The sequence below is a fragment of the Sturnira hondurensis genome, unplaced genomic scaffold (genome assembly GCF_014824575.4).
Source record: "Sturnira hondurensis isolate 20B ecotype Veracruz unplaced genomic scaffold, ASM1482457v3 Scaffold0002840, whole genome shotgun sequence".
NCBI lineage: Eukaryota > Metazoa > Chordata > Mammalia > Chiroptera > Phyllostomidae > Sturnira > Sturnira hondurensis.
The window spans coordinates 29,144,081-29,165,516 of NW_028075471.1; the positions used below are offsets into that span (position 1 = coordinate 29,144,081).

Genomic DNA, 21,436 nt, shown 5'->3' on the forward strand with positions numbered 1-21,436 from the left:
CGATGGTAACCTTGGATGCTCTGTATTTACCCTGGTCCCGTGTCCCCCAGGTCCCCATTGAGCAAGTCTGATATGGCCCATTTTGCTGGCTAGAAAAGAGTATTCACCCCATTTCTCCCTGCGATTCCCCTTGCCTCTGAACATCCTGGGGTTTTCGTTTTTCGATGTATTTATGTTTTCCAGTTACAGAAAGAAAAAAAACCCATCTGTCACAAGCCAATGTAATTTTCAATGACTAAATGAATTTTTCTTTTGCTTTGCTTTCTAAAGCCAGAGCTATAACACACTATTAAAATCGTTTACACCCTTTAACCTTCTGTAAGTGGACCACAGGAAGAAGGGGGTCTTTTCCAGGGCAAAGCTGTGATGTCTGTCAGGGGGTGGGCGTGGGGGCTTTGACTGACTCAGCCTGGACTCGGGATTGGGCAGATTCTTTCCTCGGCCCTTGGCACACAGGTATAGACCGTGTCTGCCCCTGGTGACCTGGTGATCAGACTTGCTCAGAACAGTGGAGAGGATAGGGTTTCCGAGGATCCGTGTACCAGACCCTCTTTTCTTCCCTAATTTCGCTGCCCAGACCCCGTCTTGCAGCGTGGTGGATCTCTGTGGTTAACCTTTGGCTGTAGAATTGGGAAAAGGAAGGTGTGCTTCTTCAGGCCTGGTCCCTGAACACCTTTTTCATGGTCTTCCACCTTTTCTCTTTCTTCCTGTCCTGGCCAGATGTAGAGCGTCCCGGGGTGGACACCGGGGACCTAGGGGATGGTGGGGAAACTCCAGGAACCCCACAGAACAAAACCCTACCTTCAATTTATATCAGGGTTTGTGATGGGAGAGAAACAACTCCTGACTGTGGTATCAGGCCACTGAGGCTGTGGATGTTTATTACAGAGGCTAGCTATGCCCACTGATAAGGGCTTGGCACATAGTAGGTGTTCAATAAATATTAGTGTGGGACTTTTTCCCTTCCGTTGTTACCCAGGAAGCAGAGAGTGCGAGAATCCTCAAGGGCGTCTGAATGAGAAGAGTGGATAAGGAATGTCTGAGTGGAGCCCTGAGAGGAAGGCAGGCAGGGAGCATGGGAGGCTGGCGGTCCCTTCCAGACCTATTGGGGGTCAGCAGGAGAGAACAGTCTCGGAAAGCCTGTGTCTGTGGAGGCATTCCCTCTGCAGCCCTCACTAACTCCTTCTCCACTGAGTTTTGCTCCTACCCCATCGCTTCCCAGGAGCCCCTTCTTTGTGTTTCTATCAGGTGGGGTTAGGGATGGCAGAGACCATCTGCAGAGACAGGGAGGGTAAAAAGCAAAGTGTCTGTACAGCCGGGTTGTTCAGGGGCTCACTCTGGTGGTGAAGTCCCCACAGACAAGGACGGTCCCCTGGTTAGCACAGTGCCTAACGCACAGTCGGCACGCACTGGTGCTAGCTTAATTCTTCGTTCCTCTGTTCGCTTCTCCATCCCTCCTTGCAGGGAGTGTGTGGAGACCCCCTTCCTCTGGGTCGCACACAGAAAAGGCATATAGTATAAGTATGTCATCTCGTGGAATCTGGGAGGGGCTGGTTTTCGTAGTTGGGCTGGCAACTGGGCGTGGGCCTGTAGTGGAACTTTCTTGTCGCCTCCCATGATTCCTAGTCCCAGTAGAGATACACATTAGCTCTCTCTGGATCCTACCAGCTACAGCCCGAGGAGCAGGCTTTCGGGTCAGAAGCTTCACCGCCTGCAGCCATTTCTGTGGTCCAAGGACTGTCAGGGGGCCTTTCCCGAATTTGGAGTGGTTGTTAGGTAGCCCAGTGGGTGTCCATGAGGGATGTGCACAGTGCTCTCACTGGGGAACCTTGGGTAAACAATTCTGGGGCCGTTGGCCGTGGGGAAAACTCCCCATGGTAGACTGCGTCTTGTGTGGGAACGGTTGAAATGCGTCCATGAGATACGGAGGGGCCGTCATCTCTTTGGTATGACAAATAAAAGTTATTTTCTTAGAAAGCTGACTTTCTGGAAATATGTCCTACTTAGAGCGTGTCATTATTTTTCTGGAGGTTTAAAACCCAATGAACAATAAGTACCTGACTTTGACACTGTAGGTATCAGCCCCTGACACAGGCAGCTTCCAAGGACACGATATGAGCATTGGATGCAGAGGGGTCTGCTGCACACTTTGATTTTCCCACGGACAGTTGTCATATTTTGAGGGCACTCTTTGATCCGTGAACTCTGAACGGCTTTGGGTTCTAAATTCAGTTCCTACTCAAGTTCCTTGGCAGGAAGCCAGGGCCACGCATGGCATCTGGGGATAAATTAATCTCCACCTAATTCGTCTTGGCTAATGACTGGATTAAACTAGTAAAATGTGTATTGTTTCTTCCCTGCCTTCCTTCCTGCAACAAACATTTGTGAGTATGCCTTCTTGTGGGAGTCCATTCCAGCAGTTAAAGAAAGATCAATTCATTTTTCAGACTTATTTTAAAGGAAATATCATAAAGCTAGAGCTTTTATCCAAGTCTGGACAGGTGTGAGGTATTCGCTCTAATCTAGGAGTCAGCAAACATTTTCTGTAGAGGGTCAGGCAGTAAATATTTTTGGCTCTGGAGGCCGTAGAGTTTCGAAATAACCACTGAACTGCGCTTTTTAGTTTAAAAGCAGGCACAGACCATATGTAAATTAATGAGTGTAGCTGTGTCCCAGTGAACCTTGTTTTTTGTGGACACTGAACTTTGACTTTCATATGGTTTCAACATGTCCTGTAGCACGTTCCTCTTTTGAATTTTTATTCAAACACTTAGAGATTTGAAACTCCTTCTTAGCTCAAAGACTGTACCAAAACAGGTGACGGGCCGGATTTGGTCTGTAGGCATGAGTGTGCTGACCCCTGCCCAGACCGCAGGAGCAGAGGGTCCGCACACCTGCATGGCCGTCTTGGTTTAGTTTCCTTACTTCCCAGGCGTGCTTGAAGGAGAATTCTGAAAGCGCAGTGCTTCTCTTGAGCTTGGTCTCCAGCTCGCTCTCTGGGCTTATGTAACGTTAGCGCTGCACTTCCCTCGGTTTGCTGTGGGGGCCCCACACTGGGAGGGCCGCCGTAGGACCCAGCGCTTGGAGCCGCGTGCTGCGGAGGCCTGTAGGTGTGCAGTCTCGAACACCACGGGGAGGGATAATGGTTCGGGGGAGAAGCTGTTTAAAAACAGTTCCAATTGTTCAGGCAAGTTATTTTTACCCATCTTGAGAGGCCTGAGAAGTGATCACATTGTTATTATTTTTACATATGATATTGCAAAAAATCTGTTCTGCCAAGAGCGGTGAAATACCAAGTTCTGATTTTACTCCCTCAAGGCCAGATGGCCACCGCGTCAGGATAGTGTTCTCTCGAGAATCTACTGAAGGGGACGGGTACTCAGGGCTCCAGCGCCTCATTGAAGAAGAGATGGCAAGTGCTTCTGCTACAGGTTCAGAAATGCAGGAGAAATACAGAAAAATGAGGACTGTATTAAAATATATAATGCGGTGTGTAATATAGTCTACATAAAATTTTCCTATAAAGTCGATGGTGATCACAGTAACTGAAATGCAGGGTCCAGCAGCAGTAAGGCCTGCTTGGGTGTGGTTGGTCAGGTGATAATATAGGTGTGATTATTTATAGTTTCAATTCAATCATTCACCTAGAATGTCATAGGGTGTGCTTGGGTGTGATGTTGTCATGTTACAGAATGACATGCTTATGACTTTGTAGTAAAAGATTTTGTAATAAAGGGGGGCCTTATTTGTGCCGGATGCTGTACATGGTTGTCACGGAGATTGCAGCGTCCACATCTTGGAGTTGGGGGCTGCCTGATGCCTGCAGGCGCCGGATGCCCAGCTCAAGCCCTGGTCTCCCCTGCATCCTCCCCGTCCTCTCTGTGAGAGGAGGAAGGCAGGACTCAGGGATGCCCAGCCCTTGCCCAAGACCCCATAGCTGATGAGTGGTGGAGCTGGAGGTCTGGTCTGCCTGTCCATGAGCCCGGTTTGTGCTTCCCTGCCGTGCCCATGGCCAATCTCTCGGGGCACCTCGGGGTTGGAGCACCCCAGCCTCCCCAGCTGAGAGGTGCCATGGGGTCCGTGACACCCGCTGCCTGAGGATCAGTGAATCTTGCCATTGCCCTAAGGAAACAGTCTATGTGAGTGTGGGTCCACGTGTTCTGGGAGCATTTGTAACTAAAGTTCCAATGGCATTTAAAAATTCTTACTACTATAAACATACGTGGTCAATTGAAGAAGAAGATTCAATTCCTGAGATGTTCATTAACCTGCGTTCCAGTGCGCTGGAGGGTTTCATGGGCCCCTTGAAATTTTATGTAGAATACTGCACATGTGTGTACATGGGCCCTTTTTGGGGGGCAGGGCAGACGGTTTCTGATTTTAGTTGGATTCTGGATTCTCTGCTCCCTAAACTCAATTGCAGAACCAGTTAGGAATGTAGCGAAGTGACTCTTTTAATATTGACAAGCGTTTGCTCACTGCGTCACATGCCATCACGACCAGTGAGAGTAAGTCACTTGTAGTCCCACAGAAGCTTGAGCACAGACAGCCCTGTCATTGACCTGTGACACCAGGGGGGCATCTAAGGGACTGATTGGGCGCTGGTTTCTGCACACGAGCCCCCTGCCCCTGACACAGAACACTGGGATCCTTAATGTGTGGTGGCTGCTTGCTGGCCGGAGGGAAGGACTTCCCCTGTGTAGACCTTGCCTAACTCAGCCATTCCAGGTCCTGGGAGGACCAGTGATGGACGTCATAAAACGAAACACCTATGTCCAAATGCTGCCACTTTCTAGCTGTAGGACCTTAGTCCAGTCTCTCTCGGCCTCAGTTTCCTCTTTTGTAACCACAGGGTTGGCTGCAGGATTGCTAACATCTCTCCCACCTCCGCCAAGTTTCAGGAGCATCGTATTTGGCACAAATACCACATTGGAAAGCGCTGAGATGAGCCGTTGGGAGTGGGCTAGAGCTTGGTCGTGAATCGCACGACCGACCGCTGGCCTTCGTGTGAAAGCGCTGGGCCACAGATATGGGTTACTCTGATAATCATCCCTTGGTGGGCAGCGGGGGCCGCGCGGGGTAGGGGTGGGGGTGCTGCTGAGAAGTGATCTCGGGCTCCAGGCCGGTTTGGGGGCCGGCTGCTGGGAGGAAGTGGGTGTGGCGATTTCCCGGCTTCCTTGTTTGGAGTAAACTTTGGCAGCATCTGCCCGGCTTCAGTGTTTGCTTTTCCATCTGTTGATGTGCTTTTTGCGAGCTCTCCTGCCTGCCAGAGAAAACATCTAGAAGCACGAGGCCAAATCGGAGCCATTCCCTTGGGTCCCCGAACCCCACCAGCCCCCAGAGAGGGGCGGGCGAAGCCCAGAGGGAAAACAGACGTGCGCGTAGCGCGCGGGTTTCCGAGGCTCCCAGAGACTTGGGTGGAACAGACGGGATTTCGGCTCCCACCCGCCGCCCGCCCGGAGACGCACGCTCCGTGCGGGTGCCGCCTGACTTCCTCGGCCCTGCTGTCGCATCTGAAGTTGGCACTGGAGCTGGGGCAGTTGCCATGCTGGCTGACTCTGCCGCGCGCGTCTAGTGCATTAGCTGACTTTGCGGTCCCCGCGCCCAGCTCGCCACCAGCGGCGGACCGCAGACCTGCCGGCTCAGCGCAGCGCGCAGCACGGCCAAGGGGGAGGGGACGCGGCCGAGCTCGGGGCGTGGGCGCGGGGCTGCTGCTTTGCTGCTGGGGACCTCGGGCGCTGAGGGCCCGCGGAGCTGAGCCATGACGGACGCCAGCAGCAGGAAAGAGGGCTTCAAAAAGTGCAGGAGCGCCACTTTCAGCATCGATGGCTACAGCTTCACCATTGGTGAGAACTTTCCTCCCCCGTCTGACTTGAGGCTTGGGCAAGCGCTCTTTCTGGTGGTGGCGGTCAGGGCGCTTTCTAGCCGAGGGATTTGGGGGTGGCCAGAGGTCAGGCAGGGCCTCGAGGCGCTGGCCAGAAGCCTGGGGAGCAGTGACAGGGCCGGGGAAATCCTGCGTGTGGCCGGTCGCTGCGACTGGGGCTCCCCGCGGCGCCCCTCCCTCCGCTCTAACCCCGCATCCCAGGGAAGCCGCGTCTCTGAAGGGCTCGGTTTCCTTGCTGTGATTTTAGTAACTTAACTCGGGAGGGAGAGGGACAGGGATGGAGGCAGAGAGATGGAGATAGAAATAGCGAGAGGGACGTCAGCGAGCACAGGACGGGACACGATGGACACCGAGACGGAGATACCCAGAGGGACCCACAGAGAGACAGAGTGACCGAGACAGCTAGACACAGAGACGTCAATGGAAACACCAAGACACCAGGTCAGAAATAGAGACAGACAGATGCCAACACTGAGACTAACAGACGGAATGACAGAGAGGGTGGACAGCGCCAGGAACTAGAGAGGTGAGGAGGGTGAGACAGACAGGCGTAGAAATAGGTTGGGAGAGAGAGAGATTAGATGATAGTTTCTGCAAAAGTTAGAGAGAGAGAATGAATATGCAGGCAGGGAGTGATGTACTGTATCACTGAGATATTTGCGAAAAAGCTGCCTCTTATCCTCTGATCTCCCAGTGGCGCACTGCTTTCTTTAAACTCTTTACCAGGAGGAGCACAGGAGGGGGCTGGAAGTATCATCGTGGCTATTAGAGGGAGCAGGACCGGGGGCTGACCCTCTGCAAGCTGAACTGGAAGAGGTCGCTTCTTGATGCGCGTGGTCCAGCGCTGGGCGCTGTTTTCAAATAATGGTCGGAGCTTGCCTCCTCACCTTTCCAGGAGGCGGGCGAAGCCTGGAATGTCGGTTTGGAGAGCAGTGGGGCCAAGTCAAGCCCCCAAGCCTTTGAAAATGAGGGGTGTGTTAATTTGCTTTTGGGGGTTGGTGCAGGCTTGGAGGTGGCCCAGGAAATTGCTCAGGGCTGGAAGAGACCAAGGGATGGGGGCTCACCTCTGGACCGCTTTGGGTCTTTCTAACAAAGTGGCCCCAGTGGGCCATGGGCTGCACACGTTATTTCCAGAATTAAGTCTAAGCTCAAAATTAAGTCTAATTTTCTTGAATAAAATGCAATCATAATGTTTGGTAATCGAATATTTCTTATTAGATTTGTTTCTGCTGTGCATAGAATAGTTCATCAATCTCCTCGTGTTGGCTACTTAGGTTGCTTTTAGGTTTTGCCCTAATAAACAGTGGAACAAGACAACATCTTTGAGCACACCCATGAATACTCTTTCAGGATAGGTTTCTAGAAGTCCGATTGCTTGGTCCCAGAGTGTGTATATTTTGGGGGACTCTAAAACGTATTGTTCAACTCACCTCTGGAAATAGCAGGTCACACTCCTACCAGCAATCCGTCCAGTTACTCAGTTGCTCTCATGAGCCCCAGACACTTTAATTTAGGAAGAGTTTGAGAGGTGGAAGGTAGCATCTCAATGCCACCTGCATTTCACTTCTTTTGTGAAATTGCCTTTTTGTGTCCTTGGTCTGTATGTTTGTCCTTGGGGGGAAGTTTATCATTTATTAATTTGCAAGCACTTATAATGGATAGAGTCAATATTAATTATATATGTAATCAATGTATTAACTATATAGTATATAACAATAATTACTAGATATTAATGACTGTACTATGTATTATATAACTACTACATATTAATCACATAGTAATTATATAACTAACATAGTAACATATACCTTATGCACACACATGCACTTATCTTTGTGTGTGTGTGTACTTTTCAAGTGCTGTCTGTCGAGGGTATTATAGATATTTCTTCCAAGATCGAAGACTCCCACTCCTGCGATGTCTGCGTGGGGCACTGGCGGTCAGGACTTGCTTTGAGAACAGACAGATGTCTTGTAGTCCACATCTGTGCCTGCCGGCTTTGTCACACGGCTTCAGCAGGAGGAGTAGGTGGGCAGTTCCCCTCCTCCAGGTGGAAAAGGAGCCTGATGAGATCCCGGTGGTCCTGAAGCCTCTCCTTTTCTCAGGTGTCCGACCCTTTGCCGTTGGAAATCAGTCCCTCTCCCGGCCTGCTAATTATGCAAACTCTCTGGGTCAGAGCCTGTCATTGAAGGAACTCGTGTTATGTTAGGTACTGGCATGTTCAGAGAATATTACCAGGGGGGCCCTGTGAGGACAATGGGGGGTTTCAGGGACCCTGCCAGAGGGAGGTGTGACCCACCTGCTAGGTCAAGAAGAAACTTTCCTTGGGGGGCTCCAGGCGGAATCTCTCTCTGAGAGTGGACACTCCTGGGCTAGGAGAAGGTGTCCACTTCTGGTGCAGACTGGGCAGGGAGAAGGCTTCAGCTGTGGTTCTCTAGCAGGGGTGGTACTTCCCAGGGGTCTGTTCTCTGAAGCACCATGCTGGGTGGCTGGGTGACTTGGTGACTTGGTGGCTGGGTGACTGGGTGGCTGGGTGGCTGGGTGCCTGGGTGGCTGGGTGGCAGAGAACAGAGGTTGCAGGAGTTAACATCCTGCAGCATGTGGGGATGACCGCTCACAGTGAGGAGTTGCCCTAAACACTGGTAGCACCCCCATAGAGAAACATTGGGGGGTCCCTCTGATGTGTAAGCCTAGGGCTCCAGCCCCGGCCTCTACCCTGCCTGCAGGGACTCTGGGATGCTGTGACCCAGGCTGCGCTGAGAAGAGGCAGCCATGGGGTGTAGACACTGAGCGGGTGCTTTGCTCACGACAACCCTGAAAGTGGCTGTTAGCACCCCACGTTAGGGGAAGGAACTCCTAAGACTCCGAGAGCAGGCAACTTGCTGAAAGTCACAAGCTGGCTAGTGGCAGAGTTAGGTTCAAAACACTGCTTTCTTGACCCCTCAGTTCAGGGTTTGTCCTCACTGCACTGCCTCCCACAGTGGACTTGACCTTGGCCTGGGCCTGGGGCCCAGCCCCTCGTCTCCATGAGGAGGGATCAGGGAGTTTCTGCTAAGCCAGTGCAGGCTGGGGAGACACCAGAAAGAGTCGACCTTTGCTACAGGTTGGGTGGGCCTCACTCCAGGACGATCAGGTGGAAGAAAGCAGGTTTGTTAACCTGCCTCCCACCACAGCTGCCTGTTCAGCCCTGGGCTCCTGTGTCCCAGGGCCAATGGCCTTTTGACCTCTTTACATCATTTTCCCAGGTGATGGAGTCAAGTACATGGCGAAGAGGTCTTGGACGCACGACCCTGAGGTTGCACATGTGCCGCATCCAGAAGGTGCTGGGTGTCGTGGGGCCTCCACGGTTCGACAGCCCCCTCCCCAGGAAGCCCTCGGGTGGTGCGTGTGCTGCCCAGCGGAGTGAACGGCTGAGGGTGGGGAGGACGGTTGTCTGTCACTGTTCCCCTGTCTTCTGGGGCTTGGGTGCCTGTTTGGGTTTGTGTTGAGTCAGTTCATAGATTCTTACTTTCTCTCTGAGGCTGCAGAAAACACACACATTCTCCCCCCAAAGGGAAGCATTTCTGCAAAACACAAAGCACTTTTCTTAACCATCTGAGAGGGCCTCCTTCGCTCTCTTTTGGTTCTCATTTTGCAGATGAGAAAGTGAGGTTCTCTCATTTCCCCTCTTCCCACGGTGATGGCCTCCGAGGTGTCAGAGGGACATGGGAGAAGCCATGACGGTGGGAGGGTGTAAAATGGGGGGCGGTATAGAGCAGAGACGCTGCTTCCCTCACCAACGGACCTGGTAGTGTTGTGGAAAATTCTAGGCCTGTACTGGAAGAGGTGTTGCTAACAGAGGGATGCGTTTCCTGTAGCAACTGCCACCAGCTCCCTGTGAGGTTGTCCCAGAGGAGGAAAGATAAGGGGCCCCTAGACAGCAAACAGAGGCCCAAGGGGCTGGGGAGAGGGTTCCCTGTCCTGCCCTTGGACTGTCAGGAGCTGGGAACCATGCTGAGTGGGCAGGCCTGCTGGCCCATCCTCCTCCTAGAGGAGTTCCTTGGCGGGCAGGGCTCCGTGGCTTTGTCCAGGCCGGGATAACTTGGCTGCATGCACTGGGGGTGTGGCCCACTCTCCAGCCCAGGCACTGAGGCCTGGCCTCCTGTGGGGCACATGGTTGAAGACTTTCTCAGTCCAGACTAATCTTGGTGCTCTTGGCCAAGGGTCTTGTCTGGGCAGATGGGGCTGGGGGCAAGACCTTTGGGCATTGTATACCTGGTTGGGGTGACAGTGGGGAGCAAAGAACTGAGTAAGGATCTAAGGTGAAATATTCCACGGCCGTCCATCAGAACCAGTTGCCCAGACTCTCTCCCACTCTGCACAGCTCTCTCAAGACTGCGGGACTCTGGGTGGCTCCTTGTGGTTGGGGGGCTGGTCACCAGAAAGACCAAGCCATGGTTAGAAGCTTGGCATTTTCAGCCAGCCCGCCTCCCCCACCTTCTCCAGAGAGGAAGAAAGGCTGGAAATGAAGCCTCTGTAAGAACCCCAAAAGTATGGGGCCCGAGGAGCTTTCAGGTCGGTGACCATGTCTGTGTACAGGGGGGTGACCACCCCAACCCTCTGGGGACAGAAGCTCCTGTCCTCGGAATCCTCCCCAATCTCGCCTTGTGCTCCCTGGCTGTTTATCTGCGTCCTTCATCAAGTCCCCTAGTGAACTGGTAAATGCAGCATTCCCTGAGTTCTGTGAGTTGTTCTAGGAAATAATTGAAACCAAGGTGGGGGGGTCATGGGCACCTCCAATTTGTAGCCCAGTCAGACAGATGTAACCTGGGGTCCTGCTACTTGCCATCGGCATTGGCAGTGGGGGGCAGTCTCTCATGTGACTGAACCCTTAACCTGTGGGGTCTGATGCTGGCTCCTGGTGGGTCACGTCAGGGTGGAGGTCAGTTGGAGGACACCCAGCTGGTGTCACAGAGTTTCTTGGAGGAGAGAAGACCCCACAGATTCAGTGACCAGAAGTGTCAGAAGGGAAGTGTCCGGTATGAGGAATAAGGGGGAGAAGACTGGGGTCTCTTCCTGGTGTAGAGATAATCACTGAATGAGACCCGAGGAAGGACCCAAAGTGTCGGTGTGTAGCTGTCATTTCCCTTTGTGACATCAATTCTGGTGGGAAATGCAGGGATGAGGGGCATCTCCGAGTGTTTCTGCTTGCTGCAGGGCTAGCTCTCCTTTCGTTCTGATGTGGTGCAAAGCCTTTGTTGTTTTGATTCATGTTAGTGAACCTGTTCATCACAAACAATAAATGGGGCTTTTTATTGTGTAACAGTATGGGAGACCCTTGCATGGGTCCCGCTGGATTGGAGAGACAGTATGTGCAGAGGGGAAGAGCATGAATTCGGCAGCTTGAGTTTCTTTGAATTTTGGCTTCACAGTTCATTTGCTGTGTGGTCTTGGGCAAGTTGCTGAACCTCTCTGTATTTCTCTAGGTTCATCTGTTAAAAGAAGATAATTGTATTGTCTGTCTCCTAGGGTTTTGGATGATGAAATGGGTTAAAGTACACTAAGCATTTGAAACAACACCTGATATATAGTTCTAGATATATGCTTATTATTATTTCCTTAATAGTGTTATTATATATCCATTATATATACTCATAATAATATACTTCCATATTATTAACATGATAATAATAATAATAATAATAACAACCAGCTTGGAGTCTTTCTGGATCAAACACCCATATGTATTTGTCCTCAAAAGCTATAAGGATGACCTTGACCTTAATTATCAGCTGTTCAAGATTTGCCCTTCCTGCCAAGAGGCAGGCCCTCCTGTGTCCTTGGGCCTCGGTGTCTGATGCTGTTCCTGATGGAGCCGTGGTGGACCTCCAAACGCTCCCCTCTCCACAACCATTTAATGGTCTTTCAGGATTCGGTTCCTGCCTGGCAGTGGCTTTGCAAAGGGCATCCCTTTTCAGGTGCTTAGCTCTCCTGTGCCAGGAGGCTAGGTTTTTGAAAGGAAAGTGACACAGAAGACCTGTCCCTGCAGTTTCTGTCCGGCGCTTGAGGAAAGATCGTTAATCTCCTTGAGCCACAGGTCCCTCGTTCGCCAGTGGGGATAGCGCTTCCTTCTGTTGTGCTGTTGGCGAGTTTGGCAGGGGGAGGAAGGTAGGAACCTGGCACCCGCCAGGTGCCCAACCTCTGGTTGGCTGTGAGGCTCGGAAATCAAGGGAGCGGGCAAGGGTCCCAGCCCACAGCTGCTGCCCTGGAGCACGCCCCCACCCCCCTCCACCCCAGCCTGCCTCCTGCTGCCTCCCATAGTCCCCCCACCAGCCGCCATGTCAAGGGCCTGCTCAGCTGCCAGGATGTTTTTGATTTAGTGCAGGATTTCCGACCAGGCTGGGCTTCTGGAGCTCCTGCCTCACCCCCGCCGAGGGCTTCCAGCTGGGTCGGGGTAATTGGTGCCAGCTGCTCTGGGAAGAGCTGGTTGGCACTTCCTGTGCCGTTTGGCAGGCGGGCTCCTGTGGCAGGAGCTTGGCCTTGGCCTTCCCCCAGGAGCCCTGGGGAGGCTTGGAGGCCGAGTGGCTGGAGGCTGGTTTTCACTTGCGGGAGGGCAGTGTCTGCTGGCCAGAGGCCCCAGGCAGCGGAGACTACCTGGTGAGTGCTGGTCCGCGGATGCTGCTGCCGGGATTCGTTTCTCTGGGGGGATCCCCACAAACTGATTGATGACTCCCGCCTTTTCTTGCTTCTGATGGCCAGAGCTGGGCTTCCTCTCTACTCAATAACAGCCCAGGGTAGGTCCCATTGGTTCGGTGGTTTTGGGAAAGGACATAGGAGAAGGATCAGTCATCTTGCATGAATGACTACATGGACTGGTTTAGCCTTAAAGAAAGAGCTTTTCGTAGACGGCCTAATTCAGCTTTTTTGAGTGAGGTTGCCACTGGGGCAGTGACTGATGAGTGAGGGGTTTCCAAGGAGGTCCTCAGAGTTCAGGTGAGTGCTGGTCCCCTGTTTACTCCTCATTTATACTTTTTTTAAAAGATTACTTTTATTTTTTAAGATTTTATTTATTTATCTTTAGAGGGGAAGGGAAGGAGAGAAGGAGAGAAATGTATGGTTGCTTCTCGTGAGTCCCCTGCTGGGAACTGGCCTGCAACCCAGGCATGTGCCCTGACTGGGAATCGAACCGCGATCGTGTGGTTCGCAGGCCCGTGCTCAATCCACTGAGCTATACCAGCCAGGGCTCTTCATTTATTCTTTACTGGGGGATGCAGTGTCGGGCCTGTTGACTTGTATGTCTTATTCATCAGACATCTTGACTTTTGGAGATCGTCTCAAAGAATTAGGGTAGTGAGTGTGGTTGAAAGACCAGAAGCTAGGTTGCTGGGCTCTGCTGCGCATCATTTATGAAATATTGAACCGCTCTCTTTACCTTTCGGAATCTCCTTTTGGAATCTTGCCAAGTAGGATCAATGATGTCGGTACCTGATATGACATGTTAAGTGCCGGTCCAGTAATGAGACCATCCCAGCCGCTCATGAACTTAGTTCCTTTCCCTTCCCATTTCCCCTCCCCTCTCCTCCTCTCCCCTACTTCTCTCCCTCCTTCCTGCAAAACCTGAAGGTGTCCCAGCTGGCTTAGACGTTGGCCCTGGAATCACAAAGGAGGGGAAGCCTCCAGCCCTTGGGAAGCCCTGTCTCTCCAGGAGGCCCCAGGAGAAGGCCAGTGTTGTCTGACCCCTAATTAACGCAGGGATTTAGGCAGCAGGTGGGAAAGTGGATGGATTTTTATTTCAAAGTCATTTGCTCACAATTTCTAGGGAAGACTCATTGTGTCTAGTGACTTATCTTCCTTTAACAGTTGGAAGCTACGTTAAGTTTTCACATTTAGTCAAGTCGATGACTGTTGAAGAGGAAGCCATCCTCTCTTGGAGAGCGGACCAGCAGGCCTCTGAGCAGCACCAGATCCCAAGCACCTGCCCGGCTCTGGGGAAACCCAGCTCTCTAACAAGGTTCAGCTCTGGGTCATTTGTGAGGCCAACCGTGTAAGCTGGTGAAACTTGTAAATGAGGAGGAAGTCAGGCCAGTTGTGCAGGACTGCAAGTCTGGCCTCAGTGACTGTTTCAGGAGGGCCGTTCCCACCAGGCAGCTCCCCCATGTTAATGATGGTGAGAATAAGGCTTTGCTGTTTTTGAAGCACTTTCCCCAACATCCACTCATTTGATTCTACCAATAACCCCGCAAGAGACCCACGAGCAGCTCCATTTTACAGGTGTAGAAACTGAGGCTTTAAGGGGCACAGTGACCAGTTTCAGAACCACGACTCGTGGCCAACTTCTGCATTACGGAAGGCGTGGGAACCAGAAATCAGGGAACCACCTTTGATTCTTTCTTCCCCTGTCCCGCCCCCGCCTCTCTCGTTAGCCATCAGGTGCTCTGCATATTCTGTTCCAAACCCTTTCCTGTTCGAACTTTCTCTTCCCTCTCATCCGCCTTAGTTCAAACCCTCCTCATCTCTCACTGAGTCTGCCACAGGAGTTCCCAGTGGTCTGACCTCCCTCTCAACTCGCCTCCCCTCCTAACTCCTCTTAATACGGCAGCTAGAATGTTCTTTTGGAACACACGGTTGACCTTGCTCCCCTCCACTTTAAAACCATCCAGGAGCTTCCCACTGCTGGCAGGATAGAGCCTGCACCCCCAAATTGGGCTCATAGGCCTTTCGTGGTCTGGCCTTTGCTGTTCTCCTGGCTCATACTTTGTAGCATCCTCACTAGCCCACGGTTGTCATCAGTCACTTAGTCTTTCTTCATGGAGGGCCTGCCGCATGACAGCTACCGTGTTAGCACTGGGGATCCAGTGCAAGTGAAACCGACTAGCCCAGCAGAGCCCACGGGCAGCATGGCATGGCCAGAATGCACCCTCAAGGGAAGGCCAGGGTGCTGTGCGAGGGACCAAGTTTGTGGGACTGGGTGGGGAGCTTCCCTGGTGAAGGGGTTGAGGGAGCACCCAGGTAGAGTGGACAGCCTGTGCAAAGGTCCTGTGGCTAGAGGGTGGGTGGGGGAGGGATATGGATCTGGAAGAGGCTGGAGAGGTGGGCAAGGAGTTCTTGTAGACCAGCTGAAGCGTTCCGTTTTTTTTCTCAAGAGCAGTGGAAGGCAGCAAACCACTATAAGCAGAAGGGACACCATCAGAGGTATGTCCCCTGTGTACACTTGGGTTAGACTGGGGGAGTCAGTCCAGCGGTATGCGTTGGCCGCTCCTGCTGTTGCAAGGTAATGAGCTGCTACCGTGTGCATGGCATCCCTCCTTCATGCCTGGGCCTTCCTGCATCCTCCTGGGCGTGCCTTCTGCCCTGGGACAAACCAGACCAGCCGTGAGAGTGCTGGAGAGGCAGGTGGTCCGTGGGGGCTGCAGGCTCACTTCCTCTTCCTAATCACTTCACTTCTTTAGGGAAATCAGGACAGGATTATTAATTTTACTTGCCTGTAAAAATGATTCATGTTCATCTTAGGAACTCGGGAAAGGAAACCTCATTCTTCAGGGATGACCTCTGTTACTGGTTAGGTGACTCTGTTTCCACAGTTTTCTTTCCCCCAGGTTCCCATAATGGTCTGTTGCAGTTTGGTGTTGGGTGGGATCCACACATGTTGTTCCGTTACCTGCTTTTTAAACCGCAATCGCACGAATGGACATTTACAGGTTCCCAGCTCTTGTGTTCTCTGACTCAGTGCCTAGGCCCTCTCTTGGGCTGAGATCAGCCTCCNTACTGGTTAGGTGACTCTGTTTCCACAGTTTTCTTTCCCCCAGGTTCCCATAATGGTCTGTTGCAGTTTGGTGTTGGGTGGGATCCACACATGTTGTTCCGTTACCTGCTTTTTAAACCGCAATCGCACGAATGGACATTTACAGGTTCCCAGCTCTTGTGTTCTCTGACTCAGTGCCTAGGCCCTCTCTTGGGCTCATCTCAGCCTCCGATTCCTGGTAGCCCACAAACCAGGTGTAGCTCACCTGAGCATTTCACAGCATGGTCTATCTGCACAGTGCAGCCTCTCCAGTTACACACACATGTTTTATACACCCCCCCCACACACACAAACTCTCTCTCCCTCTTTCCCCACCCCTTCAGTCATTAAAATGGTTATGTGTGAGCCTACCTGTGCATGGGAGCCGTCAGGGAAGGGTTCCTCCTTCCCTCCCTTTTTTCCTCCTGAGAACACGCTTTACTGGTTTTAGAGAGAGAGGGTAAGGGGGTGAGAGAGAGGGAGAGAAACATCCACCAGTCACTTCACACGTGCTCCTACAGGGGACCAAACCAGCAGCCTAAGTATGTGCCCTAACTCGAACCCGTGACCTGTGGTTTACAGGATGATGCTCCAACCAACCGACCCACACTGGCCAGGGCAGGAAGGGCTCTTCTGAACACCCGAGGGACATGCCTTTGGTGAAAATTTGGAGCACTTGTGGGAGAGCCAACATCTCCTCTTAGCATCCCAATGACAGGGTTGGTGACTACGTACGAGGGAGGCAGGCTGGGTGTGAAGCTCTGAGGACCACATGTCTCTTACAGTTTGTTTCAACGGAAAGCTCAGTGGGTCACGCACTCCTTCATGTGCTCTCGTATAGACATTTGCTGGGCGCCCACTGTCCTGCAAATCTAAGAGGATGCTAGACAGTTTTTTCTTTCTCAAAAAGTGTGTGGACTTACAGGGGAGACTGATATTGAAAAATGACATCCTTGGGCTCAGTGTTTGGAGGACTTATAAAGGATCAAGGGGAGTGGGCTTGCCGCCTGCAGGAGTCAGTGAAGGCGTGGGCTCAGTTTCTCCTGCCTTCTCTTCCCTCGTCACTTCCATTCTCCTCACTCAGTTTTATTGAGGTGTACTTTATATGCCATAAAACTCACTCACTTTAAAAGTTCATGATTTTTAGTAAAGTTTCAGAGTTGTCTAATTGCCATGGATAACCACTTCATTGTTTTATTTTGAATGGTGTCCATCATGTTGGTATATGTGATACGTGTGTTTATCATTCAACAGTTGATGGACACAGGTGGTTCCCATTTTTGGCTACCATGAGTGATGCTGCTATAGACATTCATGTACAAGTCTTGGCATGCACGCATGTTCTCATTCTCCTGGGTAAATCCCCAGGAGTGGAATTGCTCAGTCGTATGGTGATTTCGTGTTTAATTTTTAAGGAACTGCCAAATTATTTCCCAAAGTGGCTGCACCATTTTGTAATCCCACCAGCAGCGTGTGAGAGTCCTTGAACTGAGTTGTAAAGAATTACTTAGGTCAGCGGGTTTCAAGTACTTCCAGCTCAGGGCAGGCTGTGTAAGAACTGAAGGGGGAACTTGTTAAAGATTTCTGAGCTCCCTGCTTTGATTCTGTAGCTAGAGGATGGCCGGGCGTGCGCAGTTATAGGAAGTCTCTGATGTGTGGCTTTATTTGGGGATTGCTGATCTGCACAGGGCTGAGGATGGGATGGGCAGGGGAAAGATTCTGGGAACATTCTAGGCAGATAAACAGCCTGTGAAAGAACACCAGCACGTGTTCTTGTTATGATTGGCAGGAGAAATGGCTGGAGATAGAGGCAGCTTTGCATTGGTCCCACGGAGACCGAAGGAGGGACCATTTGATTCATTGACCCATCCGTCTGGTTTTCTGTGAACATTTTTTTTTTTAGCGGAAACTTTTTTTGAGCACCAGAGCTTTACATTTAATTTTCGACAACCCTGTTTACTCATTATTATTCTGAGTTTACAGGTGAGGAACCTGAGGCTCAGGAGATTGAATATGGGGGCCGAGACTTGAAACCAGGTCTGTCTGGCTCTTTGCAGTAGGGCAGCCTGCCCCTCCTCTGAGCAGACAGCACTGTGCGAACAGGGGCTTGGGACTTCATCATCACCGTTGGGGGCTTCGTCATGCGTTCTAATGATGCAGTGGATCCCCTGGCCTGCTGTGCACTTGCGGCTATTTGCTCTTCTGGCCATGGGTTAGAGGCGTGCTAGGCTTTCTCTAACGGAAATGACAATATTTAAACATGCCAGGGAGAGGCAGTCTTAGATCCCTAAGTTACACGCCTTGAGGCTTGTCTGCAAAAAAGCAAGAGTCCTCTGGCGGCTTCTTCCCTCCTGGTCCCTTGTGATCGAGGCTGCATTGACAGACTGTGCGGACACTTGACCCTGGGTCTCTGGGGCTGTCCCTCTGAGCTCTGCACAAGTGGGGAATGAGGGCCTTCTGTAGATTGGGAGCTGGAGTCCTGTGGTCAGGCTGTTTTCAGAGTTGGATGCATGATGAAGGGAAACTTGTAGTAATTACCAAACAGATGCCCTTAATGAAGTCTCTGCTGGGTTCCCAGCTGGCAGTGTGAACTCTGGGCTGGGCTGGGCGCATCCCAGGCCCTGGATCATTCTGTGACATCACATTCTGCCCTTGTTGCCATAGCAGCTGTAATCATCCCACTGAAGGCGTCCCTTGGGGATGGCAAGCCACGTCTTTTTCCATTAATGGGAACCCATGGTCTTTTCATGCTAAGGGGAAAAAATTAGTTCATTAATGCTTTTGAAAGGAGAAAAAGATGAACGATTATCAGCATGATACCATTACTACAATCCTTATGATTTTAACAATTATTCTGCAAGTTGCATGTGTCGATTGTGGAAAATTTATAAGCTAAAGTTTGGAAAGAACAGAAAATCCTACTTGTAATACCAACATGTACAGGGAATCACTATTAACATTTTGATAAATATGTTTATCTGCTTGAAGTTTAACACATATGTATCAATGCATTCATTATTATTTTTTTCAGATATGAGACCATTACTGTATTGTTGTTTACTTTTTCTGCCTACCTACCAGTGTATAATTGATATCATTTCATATTGGTGGTCTTTCGGGTACTGTGGTTTACTTAGCTGGTCTTTGTTGTTGGGTGTTTAAATTCTTTCTGCTTTGTTGTTGTCCTAAGTACCACTCAGTGACTCTCACTGTTTCTTTATAAGTCCCTTTTGCCTTGAGGTAACTTCTTAGAAGTAAGGTTGTCAGGTTGAATATTTGTGAAGCATTTGAAATATGTATTTTAACTCTCCTGTGTTGAACCAGGTTACAGTTTCTCACAAAAAGTATGAGTTTGCCTGTTGACCTTTAGTTATAGTGCATATCAACCTTTAAAAAAGTTATAATTTTATAGGTCAAATATGGCATATTTCTCTTCTGTTAATTTATTTGATTATTTGTGAGTTTTAAACATTTTTGTCATGTGTTATTCTTTTATAAATAGCATATGCTTTTTTCTATTGGAGTGTTCCCTAATTTATACAAAGTTTATATATAATGTTACCAAACGCAACCAGTGGGGGTGGGGGTGGGGGTGGGGGTGGGGACGCCAGTTCTACTGCTTGCCACCTGCCAGGCAGAACTCCAAAGATAGAGTTTGGTGGAAAAGAAAGGAATCTTTTATTTAACAATGATATAATTTGAAATAATGGCATGTTCCTGCCTAAAATATCTGGAGTATGACATCAAAGATAGCTTTTAAATATTTGTCATTATGACTACCACATAGATTCAAGAACTGAAGGCACATAAACTTTGGTCCCGTTCAGTACTTTTTTTCCCTCTATCAACCCCGCCAAACTAATATTTTAGTCTCACAGGCCGGCCTATGCTGGAAGAAGGCGGGGAGGCCAATGACAGGTGCACATGAGAGAGGGGGACGGGCCTGCCACTGAGGTGCCCTAGCTTCCTTCCCTCCCCTCTTACCATCCCAGTGCCTGGGGCCCAGGGCCTCCTGTCCCTAGCTGTGCAGGAAGGAGGGAAGATTAAAAAAGGAAGTGATGTTTCCCTACGCTCCTTTTTAAATGATCTCCCCCAGAATCCTTTGCGTTGCCCAGCACATGTGACCCTGGTTGGCAGGGTGATGCCTTAGCGTGTGCAGCTTAACCCCTCCCCCACTTCTGGGGGTGGGGCCCCCAATGCACTAAGACCATTAAACTTTGGTGATATTTGCAGCAAATAATTTTTGCCATGTGTAAATATGCTCTTTAACTTCGTTTTTATTTTAAAGTGAACCATTTTTTTCATTTATGGCTTATATTTAGGGAAACCTACATTGAAGAAATTATGAAAACTGCATCACTGTTTTCTTCTAGCACTCTATAGTTTTATTTTTACAAAATACTTAATTGAAAATTTTGAATTCATCTAAAATTTGTTTTATGATGAGATGGAGATTTAATTTTGTCATCTCTCTAAATGTAGCCATTTTTTCCTGCACTGCCTTAACACATGAATTTCACAATGTAATAATATTAGACACAGACACATGTGTGCATCGGGGTCTTATTTTGGAATTTCTATTCTATTCTCCTCTCAGTCTTTTCCTATGCTACTGTGATGCTATTTAGTTGTAACTTTGTGATACATTTTGTATCCGACATGGCACGCTATACTCATTCATCTTTTCAAAACGTTCTTGGTTGGTGCTCATTTTTCTTTCTTGACGGACTTTAAATTTGCTAGTTGGCATTCAAAAGTCTTTATGATTTTTGATGGAGTGGCAGTTAAGGGCATGCCTTAGCAACTTCTTAGGTGGTCTAATTCTAAATAAACTTTAAAAAATTATTCACGGGCACGAAACATAGAGAACATTTCCTGTTTCTGTTTATACCATTCAATATATGTATTAACTTAATTTTATTGTGTTATAATTATGTAATCCAGACTAATTAGCCAGGTAAGCAATCATATTAATACCATTATTCAGACCCTCCCATGGTTTTCTGGCTGCTTGATCTGGTGAGGACTTGTTTATTAAAGCTGTCTCATCATTATATTATAAGCTTATAAACTTTTCTTCATTTTTTAGTTTTAGCTTTATACTTGTATATATTTTGGCACACTGTAACTTGTTTTGTAGAATTTATGAGAATTTATATATTCACTGTCAATTTTACTGTTTTTAATGCAAGTGGTTCTCTGGATACACGCCGCTCAGTGGTGTTTACCACTTTCTCTTTTCAAATTGGCGATGTCCTTTGTGTATGTGTGCTTGAATGTATTATATTTTCATTGTTGAAAAATGTTAATCAGACATCCACCCCCAACCTTTCAAAACCATACACATACCTTAAATCGACTTCTGACATCTTGGTGAGTCCCCTTTATTTATTTTTGGGGTGTGTGCACATGTGAACATACCTCATCACAATTTGCCAGGGGATCATCCTGTATAGGTGTAAAAAAATGGTAACTTTTTTTCTGATGTAAAAATATATCATGGTTGTCTTTATGTTTCAATAAACATAAAAAATAACCATTTAATATGAAGCTTCTTGGTTTGCAATATTTATATTTTTCATCAGATCAAGAAATGAGGTTTCTCTTTTTTCTTTTGCCCTTATCCTATTTGTTTCACTTTGCTTTAGGTATAATACTTTGTCTTTTGCTCCAATTTGATAGTTTTTTTTTTTAATTAAGGAGACTGATATAATTAGCATTGTAATTGTTATATTGGCTCTTCTTTCTGACATGTATGTTTTCTACTGAAAAAAAAACACCCTATTTTTCTT

At 49.4% G+C, this 21,436-nt stretch overlaps 1 protein-coding gene across 5 annotated transcripts in view; it reads left to right on the forward strand.

Annotated features, from left to right (window-relative positions):
- PDE1C (phosphodiesterase 1C) overlaps window positions 1-21,436 on the forward strand; it is a 424,272-nt gene that overhangs the window by 53,428 nt on the left and 349,408 nt on the right. For 3 of the 5 annotated variants that reach the window (XM_037041181.1, XM_037041180.1, XM_037041187.1), the window contains exon 1: window positions 5,200-5,846. The exons of 1 other annotated variant lie outside the window; for it this stretch is intronic. In XM_037041181.1, coding sequence (XP_036897076.1) covers window positions 5,762-5,846 — 85 coding nt within the window. In that variant the 5' untranslated portion in view covers window positions 5,200-5,761. Of the gene's footprint in view, window positions 1-5,198; window positions 5,847-21,436 lie in introns of those variants that run through there. One more of the 5 variants, XM_037041178.1, reaches the window with a different exon arrangement.